At 39.5% G+C, this 13,402-nt stretch overlaps 1 protein-coding gene across 18 annotated transcripts in view; it reads right to left on the bottom strand.

Moving 5' to 3' along the window:
- The window catches only part of GTDC1 (glycosyltransferase like domain containing 1), a 200,639-nt gene that overhangs the window by 63,292 nt on the left and 123,945 nt on the right, over positions 1 to 13,402 (bottom strand). For all 18 annotated transcript variants that reach the window (XR_007204642.1, XR_007204641.1, XR_007204643.1 and 15 more), the window contains one exon: positions 608 to 958. Coding sequence is in view for 15 of the 18 variants with exons in the window: in XM_048308682.1 (XP_048164639.1) it covers positions 608 to 958 (351 nt within the window). In the remaining 3 variants the exon portion in view is untranslated. The remainder of the gene's footprint in view (positions 1 to 607; positions 959 to 13,402) is intronic.

The following is a 13,402-nucleotide window of genomic DNA, read 5'->3' on the forward strand; positions in this document are numbered from 1 at the left end:
ATTTATGTAGGAGTCAAGCTAAAGTTTATATGTTTTTAGCGATTACGTGGCATGGTAGATTTTTGTCCCCTCTGAGAAGATTCAGAGATCAGGTATTTATGTTTAGCAGTTGGAAAAATACTGTTTCCCAGTTAATACACTCAAACAGGCTTTCTATTTCTGTAATGGTGAAAGGGTGTTTCTAAATTGCAGACAGTGGGTTAACATCAGCTGTCCGGTGTTACCATGTATCTTGACACTTAATCACTTGCATTAAAGTAATTAAGATAATTCAAATAACATTCGATATTAATTGTCATCTGTGGTTTGCTTGATAGGAAAAGAGAGTTACCAGAATAATGCTCAGTGTTACAGTAGCAGGGATATCTTTTTCTTGGGAGTAAAGAGAGGAATCACTGACATCGCTGTTTAAACGTCTGGTTAGCGTTACTGAACGTGCATATTCAACAAATTATTCCCAATAATCAGATGTTAGTGATGGGTCTTTCCTCCACGTGTGTGTGCAGCGTTTAGGAAATTATTTTATACTGGACAGAAGACCCAGAAAAAGGATCAACCCAAACCCATAAATCTTTTGAAGGCAGAGCATTTGGGTTTGTTCACTTACCACCTGTGAGGCCAGGCAATGTGCAGAGGTCTTTGCTGATAGTCCAGTCCACTCAAGATGTTAGAGAGGTTAAAAGTCAGGCATTGCTTATCTTCCCCTTGATAGGGATTTGTACTTTCTGGTGCTTCAGCCTGGGCTGGGGCTGCTGGTGGGGAGGGCAGCCCCTCGTGCTGTGTGGTGCAGAGTCCAGGCTGGGGCTCACAAAGTCCAGACTCAGGATGTGCATCACTGGTTTTCATTACAGCTCTGCTCTCCTGCTGGCCAGGCAGCCCCTCTGACTGATAAGAATCTCCATTCCTTTTAACACCAATTACCTTTTCCAAATGGGCAAGTTTATGCTCTGGCATGAACCTGTGAGGAAAAAGAACAACAAAAAAAAATTGTATTGTGTTTATGCTGGATTAAAGTTTCACCTGACAACCAATTAAATAGTAGCATTTTAGAGGTAAAATATGGTTGATGTTTTACATCCATCTAAACAACAAGATGGATTCAGGAAATGATACACTTTATAGAGATTTTAGTGAATATGGTACCTGTGATATAAAACAATGCATTCCCTAACGACACATGCATCAACAGGGAGAATAAAACTATTTGCCTGCTAAAATAAAACAATGCAAACACCTCTGGAAGAGGGCAACTCTGCCAGAAAATTCTTGGAATTTTTGCCAGGATTACCTCTAAGATTGGTAGCAATCCTGTATCCCAGTTGTAGAGGCCTTGTAGCTCTTTACAACTATCTGAAAGAAAGATGGAGCTGGGTGGGGATTGGCCTCTTCTCCCAAGGAACAGCAACAAGACAAGAGGACATGGCCTCAAGCTGTGCCAGGGGAGTTTCAGGTTGGACATCAGGAAGAATTTCTTCATGGAAAGGATCGTTAAGAGTTAGAATGGACTGCCCAAGGAGGTGGTAAAGTCACCATCCCTGAAGATGATCAGTAAATGACTGGACGTGGCACTTTGGGCCATGGTCTGGTTGGCAAGGTGGTGATTGGTCAAAGGCTGGATTTGAGGATCTCAGGAGTCTTTTCCAAACCTTAATAATTCTGCAATTTCTATAGCGACCAACTGAAAACAATTAATTACAATTTACAAAGAAAACCCCAGACCTGGGAGAGAGGATTGAATCGTACATCCACTCACAGGATAAAACCACTGTGGTTTTTCATGGGTATGAGTAGTGAACACTAAGATGGGGAAACTCAGGCAGGGCTACTCATGACCTTGCTGAGGTGCCACAGACAGTATCAGACACCACTGGCTCTTCCACCTGATGTCCATGCTGCAGAAACCCCTTCCCAACAGCAGGATGCACTTGCACAGCTACATGGAAGCCACAGAACTCATATTTTTTAATAGATGGAATTTAACATTTTAAGCAGGTCCAGTTTTACTATTTGAATTAAAGTAGTTAAGAACTACGGACCTGCCCCAGGAAACACTTGAGTGAAGCTCCTTTATTCAACCATGACCCTCCTAAATTAACACGGGTAGGGCTCCAAGCATGGCCACTATAGGTTCCTCAGTCTAAACAGCTGCCTGTACCTCAAGTTAATTTACCCATGTATTATTTACTCACATGCCTTTCAGTGTGATTGTGGTTCTCCCAGATAAGTGGAGACATTTAAATTTTTCGTTTCCTTTTAATTTCCAAATGTTTACAGACTGTAGCTTGTTCGTTAAACCATTTACTAAAGCCAACACTTGCTCCACTTTATCAACCTCCTCCACAATTCTTCAGAGCTTTACTCCATCACAGCTCCTTTCTGGGCTGAGAACAAACCACTCCCTTCCCTCTCTGTCAAAACAAATATTCCCAAAAATAAGAATCATTCACCTCACCCTGCAATGGAGCACCTTTAAATGTAAACAGACCCTTTTTGGTCAAAATCACTACTGAAATAAAAATACACATAGACTATGTGAGCTTTACTGCAGTTGTGCTCTTGACTAATCGCTTTGAGGATTTTCCTTCAAACCCCTAAATCTTCTTTCCCAAGTCAGTACACTGCGTAACTACTCCATGTAATGTGTATTCTTTGATTTGGCTTGCTGTTCCTTGGCATATAATTTTTGTTTTATCTACAATAAGCTGCATTTTCAAGCCACTGACTAAATCACCTTTGAGATCTGCCTTTTTTCCTATTACTCACCACCACATTTTGGAGCTGCTCTGGAGATACAACCAGAAAAAGTTCAGTCACATTAAATATCCTCATAGAAATCCATTACCTGTGTTACAAACATGCCAGGTTCCCAAATGAGCCTGAATTAAACCATTCCCACCTCACTGCCTTAGCCAGCCTCAGATTCTCTGAGTTTAGAAGTATGAATTTGGTATGACTGAATTCCATACACAGAATCATAGAATCATGGAATGGTTTGAGTTGGAAGGGACCTTAAAAACCATCTTGTTCTAAGACCCCTGCCATAGGCAGGGACACTTTCCACCATCCCAGGTTGCTCCAAGCCCCGTCCAACCTGGCCCTGGACACTTCCAGGGATCCAGGGGCAGCCACAGCTGCTCTGGGCACCCTGTGCCAGGGCCTCACCACTCTCACAGTGTGGGAAGAATTTCTTTCCAATCTAACCTTGCCCTCTGCCAGTTGAAGCCATTACCCCTTGTCCTGTCCTTCCATCTCTTGTCCAAAGTCCCTCTCCAGATCTCCTGGAGCCCCTTTAGAGAATGGAAAGGGCTCTAAGGTCTCCATGGAGCCTTCTCTTCTCCAGGCTGAACAATCCCAATTCCCTCAGCCTTGGTCACAGACGTAAAACTGGATGATGGTGGATCCTCTGAAGTACAGACACAGCCCCCTCAGGATGTACTTTTAAATATTTACATGTGGGAAAAGCTGAAGGAGAAACAGGTTAAGGCATTTTCCCTAAACCACCAAGTTGTGACTGCATTGAAAGGACGGATTTACCAACCCAAATTTAACTGAGGTATTTTGAAAAATCACTGCTGTTAAGACAAATTGCTTGAGGTGTGAGAGGTCAGGCTACCTAGTCAGGCTGTATCCCCCTGCCTGTCTTCAATCTCCTGGCCAACCATCCACTCACTGCACCATTTCTGTTTCTGAACAGGTTTCCTACTTAGTTTTCAACCCTTATAAATCTGATCCGTCATTGCAGAATTCCTAATAATATTAGATAAAACTCCACCGATTTCTCTCTGGAATATACTCTTTAATATCTTTTATTTAAGACATGTGTGTGCAATCAATTCCATGGTATTTACTTGTATTACATACACAGTATTCATCATCTTGACAATTTTTAAAAGTTTTAGAACACCATTTCACTTAACAGTTTAAAAAAAAAAAAGAGAAAGATTTATTTGATAGTTAACTTTGGAACAAGTTATCTGCATTAACTTCCATTGTTTTGGCATAAAGTAGTTCTGTATATTTTACTAACAACAGTGGAGACATGATAAAAGATGTAGGCAGAGAGCCATAAACAGCTCCTGCTGCAATCCATGGTGTTCGTGGAAAGGCATTAATTTTTGGACTTTGATTGGAAGATGTCTCTGTGCTCAGCCACTTGGATTTTGCTAAATACAACCACGAATAAAACCTTGTACCTGAAGAGAACAATTTCTACGGTGGAAAGGCCGTTGTAAATCATGTGTAGTATAAACTTGTCCACATGATTGGAATGATATAATGGATATTGGAGTCCCTAACCACCAGCTAATGTTCTTTATGACACTTAAATAAATGACCTGAAAATAAACTAATAACAACACAAAGTCATCTAAACCTGTTCATGTGCATTTCCCAGAAGCATGCTGGGAAAAGACAATGTCTAGTTAGTGCATTTTTTGTGTTTACATTTTCTCCAGAACATTTTTGCTGCTCCAGACTCACATTAATTCTTCTTTTCTGCCACCTTCCAGAGGTATCTCTCCATCCAGTACTTGCCCAGATCTCGGTCATTTAAAACAGCAAGAGCTTCTATATCACCATGATTGTTATGGAGAAACAAGGCTGGAGCAGGAGCAGACACAGGCTTGAAAGACCAGATATAAGAAAGAATGTTATAAAATTTTATATTTTTTATGAGGAAGGTGGTGAAACACTGGCACAGGGTGCCCAGAGAAGCTGTGGATGCCCCATCCCTGGAAGTGTCCAAGGCCAGGTTGGACGTGGCTTGGAGCAACCTGGGATAGTGGAAGGCATCCCTGCCCTCGGCAGAAGGTGGAATGAAATGATCTTTAAGGCCCTTTCCAACCCAAACTACTCCATGATTCTATAAAACCACCTAGAGAGCTACCACAGCAGAGAAGTGGGAATTAGTTCTTGAGAAAGACACACCATATTTCTCAATCTTAATTACAAAACACACCAGTCACGCAAGAAAAATGCTACAAAATTTTATTTTAAATATGGGAGAAGCATTTTATTATTATTACTAACTTGTTGTAGTGAACTCTTGCACATGTGAAACTTTCCAGAAAAAGAATTATCGTCAAAGCTTACAAATATTAACACTTTCAACAGATTCCACAAGGTACTGTCCCTTATATTTAAAAAAACATGGAAAATGTTTTACTTTTATGCATAACTCATACATATTTAAACACTGAAAGTTCAGAACAAACAGTGAGGACTTAGATATCTAAATTTAGTATCACAACTTGTTTTCAAATTTCTTTTATTTATTCAGATTTTTGAGGTTCTCCAACACATTGAACAGTCAATTTTAAAACTTTATGAAGGTTCTACAAAGCCTTGAAAACTTTCCCTTTTTGCATACTGGGTCTAGATGTTTAGTTAAAAAGATGGGTTAAATATTAAACTAAGTTCATATGCAATAAAAATTCAATATTCTGAAATTCAGGGTTTCAATCTTTGCTACATATTTGCTACTGCGAGTAACAGATTTTTTTTTAACTCACAACCTATATATTATATATTTTCTTTTCATTTATGCCATGAAACCCTGCTCTGAGCAAATCCATGTACTTTTCCTTGAAGCAGACGTGTTTTTTCCCCCACACGTTTCTTTTTTGTAATATGTTGCCCTGTTCCACCGCACGTGTTTATTCACAGCAATTTATTTGCCCTAATGAAAAGTTATTTATGGGGATTGGTTTCTTTTCCATGGCACCAACAGTCACTTTGTGCACCATTTTATTAAAAACAACAACAAAAAAAAGGATGGAAGGGCCATGATGTCACTGCTTGATGAATAGAAACCATATTAGAAAGATGAACTGCAGTGCTGGTTTAGGTTAGACCAAACTACACAACTACTTCAAGAGATTGTAAAGAAGGAAGGAATAAATAAATAAAAAAATTAATTATTAAAAACTGGCCCTTCTATAAATGTAGCTACATTTGGGTGAAAAGTTAGAGGTCTGAAAGCACAATAGTTTGTTTTGGTTTTTTTTTATATTGCCATTAAAAAGTTTAAAAATAATAGAATCGTGGAATGGTCTGGGTTGGAAGGGACTTTAAGGATTACCCCCATTCCAATCCTCCTGCCATGGGCAGGGACACCTTCCACTAGACCAGGTTGTTCCAAGCCATGCAGACATATTACTGACCAAGCACTGTACAAATACCAAAGTTGTTTTTTCAAAACTCAAGAATTTTGCTGATTCTGTTCTAAGAAATAAATAAATAAAATTTTAAAAAAGCAGATTTTTGGGTGCCGAACTGGAACAGACAGCAACTCCATTAGTATATACTTGACTTATTTATATATAAAATCATACATTTATATTTTTATCTTCAATATTACAAAACAGCTGACAACAGTGTACTGATGCTGTTTATATTTAGCTACTTCTCAAAAGATTGCAAGAAATTACAAAACGGGGAGAACAGTCATAGTTAATTTCTCTAATTTTTTTTTTTTTTTTTTTTTTTTGCAACTACTGTCACATTTTGCCCTGCAGCAAAAAAAAAGTTGCTGAGTGTGGTCAAGTGTCCTGAAGCTGTACTACAGTTCAAACCCAAAAGCTTGAAAGAAGATCCCCAAAATTCAGGGAATTTGATATTAGGGTTTATTGAAGTTGTCACATACTTCCAGGGATCTAATTTCACTTTCTGATCTTCAGCAATGGCTGTAATTCTTCATTCAGAAGAGGGAAGAGATTACTTGTCAGCAGTAATCTCTGACACAGATAATGCCATATAAATATTAGGGGCTTATAAGCATGGACAAGGATTAGGAGCAAAGAGAGAGAACAGAAAGAAAACTGAACAGAGCCAAGATTAAGCACGGGGAAGGGCATCGCAAAAGAAAATCCAAGGTCTGCAGCTCAGCTTGTCTTCCCACAGCAGAATGTGTCTTTTCCTGGGTACATAAGTATGGTTTACACTGATTTCCCTGCTTGCAAACTGCAAGATGTAGAAATAAGAAATATTATTTGAGGTGTGATCATGATCTTCCCCTTTCCAAGACAGAGGAAAAGGGCTCCTCTCAATGGGAAGGCTCATTGAGCTGGACAGGTTGCTCAAGAGCCTCATCCAATCAAATTTTAACTCTCACCAAAGGTCAAGAATGGAGAACTCTCATGCAGACATTAAACAACAACAGCATGGGAGAGAGCTAAAGCTGACCAGTACATCTTCCTTCCTGGCCAGAGAGAAGAATTGGGGTGTAACTTAGACAACACCTAAACCAGGGAGGGATATCACAAGGTCTGGCGTATGGGACAAAACAGCCAAAATAATGCTGGTTGAGTAACAAAGTAGCTGAATGCAACAAACCCTGACACTCCAGTGGGTGCCTGATTAGCAGGCAGGATCCAAAGGTGGTCCTGGAGAAGAGAGGGTGGATCCAAACCAACCATGGGCAGCTGGCTTGGACTCAATTTGGTCCATTCGAGTGGGGAAGGAAGATGAGGAAAGCAAGAAAGATCCCAATAGTAAAGAGAGAAGACTGACACTGTTAAAAATGCCCACTTCTAATTAACATTTACACTCTTCTTTCCAATCTATTTAACTCAAATTCAACAAAAGTCCTAATTTTTAATGCTCTAAGATGTCATATCTGTAGGTCAATCTAAGGAGGATGCACAAACTGACCTCTTAACTTTCCCCTCAATATTACATTTGAATTTCTAACATGAAGAACCCTGCTCCAGGTGCAATGTAAAGCCCACACCCTAGAGGACCAGGATTTTAACAAAAGTGTTCTTCAACTCTCATTCACAGAATCACAGAGTGGGTTGGAAGGGACCTCAAAGCAAAGTTCCAACTCCCTGTCATTGGCAGAGACACCTTCCACTACACCAGGCTGCTCCAGCCTGGCCTTGGACACTTCCAGGGATGGGGTAGCCACAGCTTCTCCGGGCACCCTGTGCCAGTGTATCAAAAATTATTCCCCAAAATCCATGTAAAACACCAGCCTGCAGTGAAACAGGCAAAGTGAAAGGTAAAGTTCTCTTTGACATCAAATGAGACTGAGTTTGACCCTAAATATATTATTTCTGACTTCACGTCTTCAATTCCCTGAAATCCTTTCACACTAAATACAAGAATCTGTGCAGTTATAATTTCTATGCCCATCATTCTCCACAAATGGAATGATGGTAATTTAAGAACTCCTCAGAAAGATGGTAATGAACTAAAATACATATTTTATAGTGCAGGTGAAAATAACTTATGTGGTTTTTTGTGCAAGATATGAATACATGGATTAATTCATAGTTCAGAAAAAAACCTAATTTTCTCTATAATTAAACACTGTGACCACATAGATCTGCTGCACCGATGCCACAAAGTAACTTTTGGAGCCCTAAGAGTCCTCTTGATAACAACTGCCAGAAATTTAGAAATTGTTGACTTAAGTTCTCCTTCTGCAGAAGTTCAAAAGAATGAATTGCACTATGGGGGAAAAAAGTTAGGCTTCTGAGAATTGCAAGGTTTTTAAGGCTCTTTAGGATTCTAAAGGATTGTTCATGTTCACTAGTGTTTCCTTAAACAGAAAAAAACTAGCTCAGTTCTCAAGTGCTGATTTAGAGAATGCAAGTTTCACGAAGAGTTCTACACAATACAGCATCTCCTCTTGCTAAACACAACTGGAAATGGGTGTTTGAAAACTGATATCACACCTGAATTTCTTTTTTTTCCTTTTAATTAAACTAAAGCCAGGATCCCATAACATGTAATTTCCTGTTTTGTGGAACTACTTCTAATCAGGATGTACAGGATGAATGTCCCCTTTAACCAGGCTGCTTTGCAACATACGCAATGCAGAAGGGAGTGCTATCATAACACTTCAATAGTTAAGTGACTTTATGAGAAAAATACTTCCAAATGTTTCCTAAAACCTTCCAAACCGCACCAAAGAACATTATCGTAATATTATGTTTCCCCATGGCCTCCAATATTTAGGCTTGCTATTCTTGAAATGATACTTGGATGAAAAATATAAGTTTATGTAATGTATAAATTGTTCCTAGAAGTAAAGTTGCCTTTAAAATTACTCTGTATAGATGTCAGATATTTTACATTTTCAATAGTCTTTCTATATTAATTGGAGAAATGGCCTGCTGGTGCTTTGGGCAGCACGGGAATAATCTGTATTTCAGAACTGAGCAGTCACCCTGTGATCTTATTCCTAGCAAACACTGAAAACAATAACTGTCCTAACCGATTACATATCACGTTACCCTTAATAGATATCCATATTTCTTGCACAGTATACATAATCCATATAAACTGTACACCATATATCAATACCATATTCCAGCGAATCCACCATCAAAGAGTTCATTTATAGTAGGTTTTCATTTGACTCGGGGTTGTAACGTTCTGTGCAATCATAAGCAAACCATTTCAGGGATTTTGCCAGCAAGCTGCTTTTTGGCAGATTATTGGCAGTACATATTGGCAGCAAACTAGTGCAACTAAGCCCTTCTTATAACTTACAGGTAAATAATGATTTTAATAAATTTATGTAAAATGTTCCACTTGCTTACATCTGGTTTTGATAATTCACTCGCCTGGGCAAATGCAAACTTCTGTGTGTTTCCCAGGAAAACACATACTTCACCTGAACTATTTAAGGTTTTCTCAGGTACCCCAAGAAATAAATAAGCAGTGAAGCCTGCTTTCACATGAAAGTTTAACTGAAAAAAGCTAGGGAAACTAATTAAAAATAATGATTGTATGCACACCAAAATTTAAACCACACTTTGTCAATAATACAATATTAAAATAGTAAGAAAAATGCCTTTTTGCCTGTTGTGGAACCATCCCAGCCACAGGGCATTCAAATTGGATGGTCCAGTCAACTGGCTCTGTCCCTCAGGACCTGCTAATGCAGAGACTTTGATCTCCATTTGAAAATGTTTTACTATATTCATGTGCATTTTGCTTTTGCACTATAACTGAAGTTTAAATGTGTAGCATTTGTATCTCAACTACACAGTGCGGAGTAGAGGAAATTCCAAGTTTTAATCCCAGCTTTGACAGTAGGTCACAATCTCATGCATTGTTCAAACACCACAAGTCTCCAGTCTTGCTCTGAAAGGATCAAGTTTTTTTTCAAAAAGGTCTAAAAATATTAATACTACTAGTAGCAGTGTCATTACAGGGGGAAAAAACCCCACAAAACCCATGGACTCCCTTCTTCTGGTATAAATCAGGATGACTGTGATGCTGATCTGTGATCCCTGATCATCTGGCTTTCAGCATCTGGGTGCCAGAAGAATTCCTGGGGAGCCAGTCCCTGGAAATTCTGTAAAATGCTGATGGCCCATCAGTGAGCTACCTGTGATGTTAAAAACTGCACACCAACTGCCCACATCCGCTCTGTTTGTGAATACATTTCAAAGTTATATTTAATATAACTGCTTTGAATGGGGCCTGTAATGAACAGGGAACAATTAATTAAGCATCAGATTTTATTTGTGCCCCATTCAGCCCAGAACTTGCTGTTTCTAAGTGTTTATTCACTCATGGATTCAGCAGTTTAGGATTTTGTAAGGCTTGGCGACGTGGTTAAAGCCCCTTAACAAATTCTTGTTGAGATCTATTGGACATGCTGCTACAACTTGATGTTGCTATAGTGGACTTGCTTTTAATTTGATCTGTTTCAAGGATTCAGTATCCTTCCAGCACACTGGAAACCCAAGGGCATATATTTGTATTGTTTAAAGGCAGGAAATTCTGTGAACTGAAATGAGAACATATCCCTTTTGCCTTTATGGACTTTTGTTATTTTCTTTTCCTTTTGGGGTTTTTGGAAACAAAACCAGTGAAAGCTGAAAGTTTGAACAATAGAAAATTACTTTCAAGGGGAAAAAAAAAGTAAAATACCAAGTATACTTTTATAACTTTATTCATACACTTTGTGTATATGTAAATTGCACTTATCCGAGCATCAGAAAATACCATTCACAGCAGGGCCTTATATTGCAGCAGGATCATACTGGTTTTGTCATAAAAGACTGCGGACTTTGCTGTTTTATTCCTTTACTACCTTGTATTAACTTGTACCCCACTGACTTCATGACAGAGCTGACTTGTTTCAATGCTAACCACAGAACTAGGGCAATCACATTCCTATTGTAGGGAGGAAAACTACCCATCTTTGCAGCTTTTGAACTCCTTGGCCAAAGAGTCCCACAACCTTCCTTTAATTGATGCAAAAAAGTAGGTCTGAATTCTGGGATAGGAAATGAGAACTGGTGGAAGATGAACAGGGACATACAACCTGCTAAAATTAAGATTTGGGCAGATACTGCCTTTTAGGATAACTACAGCAGCAAACTTCCCTACATTAGTTGTGTACTGCTTAGGGAAGGACTGGAGGCAGAGTGGCTGCATTAGCATGGGGACCTGATCCCAGCAGGATGCCTCAATCCTAGTGCAGTGCTGCACAAACACATCCTTGCTGCTTCTGCTGCTCAAACCAGCTCAGCATCTTTATTGCACACCATGAATTACACTGCACTACTTTATAAGAAGGGGGTTATAGGTTATAGCCATGGTTATGGCTCTCTGGAACACTCCTGCCTTGTGACAGAGTGCAGAGAGCCAACTAAGTCTGCAAAAAAACTTGCTGGAGGACAGCTTGTGTGCCACAAGCTCAAGTGCAGCCATTTCAGCAAGAGCCTGAACACTTTCCCAGCAGTGTTCCTCACAAGCTGACTGCTTCTATCACTCCATTTTAGCAGCTAAATATAAGTTACAGAGGGATGCAAAGCTTGAGAGAGACATTTGACACCCAAGACTCTGCTTGGCCACTGGATCTCTCCTAGCTAGTGTTTCTTCACTTGTTAATCCCTCTTCCTGCGCAGCAGCAGTTACGACACTGGTGAACTGCAGGACTTGGGTTTATTTGCTTTCATTTGGCACAGTGCTTCGTGCCCAGCTCTTCTGCTCTTGGAGGTTACAACAACTAAAGCAGGGATCACAATTAGTCATCAGAATAAACAGCTCAGCTGCTTCAGGGGAGTCAAAGAGAAGAATGAATCTTACTAAGAGATTTGAAAGAGCATGAGCAAATGCCTTTACTTTAAGTGCTCGCAACAATGACTTCCAAAGGAACGTTCCTGACCATCAGCCCTGGGGAATAAAGAGCTGAAGGGTGCTCATGTTCATCCATGAACCCTCTGACTTCGACATAAAACTAAAGGGATCCATAACTACCAGGTGTAATACTTCTGTGCTCTTTCCTGCAGACATGGGTGATGAAGAGAAAAGCTTGGCTACCACCCAGACATCACAGGGCCCATCACCTCTCTGATGGAGAAAGCAGGGATCCTGAACCTAGCACCTATGAAAACCACCATTACCCCAGATGTTCTTCCCCCTCAAACATTCTCTCTCATCTAGCCAACACTAATTCAGCAGTTTTGCCCAAGTGCTCCTAGAACAACTAACTTTTTAGTTTGAAACATTGCAGCATGCAGATGTTTAAATCATACATTCAACGTGCATATGCACAACCAACCAGAAGTTAGTAGTTAACAGGTCCTGTATACCTCATTCTAAATTCTTCTGAAAGTGTAGTTAAAGATTCTTAGGGCAAAAATGACGACTAAGTTCATGAACTGCACAGAAAATTGGCTGTGACACCACTTATTAAAAGTTATGATAACTAGAAGGTCCAACTAAAAGGAGCAGATGCACTGTTTGCTAGGCTGTAGCTGCAGACAGAATTTTTGGTGCTGAGATCAAAAGAACAAGGTGTTCATATAAATGGCATTTTATTTTGATCCTATTATTCTATATGAGCTCAAGGAGAGATCAAAGGAAAAAGCACCCAGGTTTCACTATTAACACTTAACTCCAGTTGGAAAATCCTTTCCAGATTGTTAGTGCAATTTATAGCCCAGCACATTTTTGTTGCTCTGTTACGTTAATACACCTGAAGGCACGGGTTTGATTCCTTGACCACCTTTTCCATTGTGGAAAATTGCTTCTGTTACATATAATTTCAGTTATTTTCATTTTTATGGCAGCAAAGACACCCTAGCTTTGGGGAATGCCCTGGTCTGGCTTGTACCCTCTGTCCTGAAGTGGTTACAATATATTACTGACTGTGCACGACAGTCAGGAAATTCAACACCATTGGAGTGAAGTACTAAAGTGTGTTTCAGCCCCTGCCAAAGCATACCAGCTTCCACTCAGAATGTAAACAAACCTAATGGGCCTTTCAAATATCTAAAAGTTCCTCTTGATAGCTGGCAAGAATTAATGTGCTTTAATACGTTGTATTGCTTATTATGACATTATCCAGGACTACTACTATTAATTAATGGTTCTATGGCTGCTTTTAGCAACCAGCAGTGTTGCATAAAGAAAAAATAATAACATATTGTAT

The sequence above is a fragment of the Corvus hawaiiensis genome, chromosome 7 (assembly GCF_020740725.1).
Source record: "Corvus hawaiiensis isolate bCorHaw1 chromosome 7, bCorHaw1.pri.cur, whole genome shotgun sequence".
NCBI classification, from domain to species: Eukaryota; Metazoa; Chordata; class Aves; order Passeriformes; family Corvidae; genus Corvus; species Corvus hawaiiensis.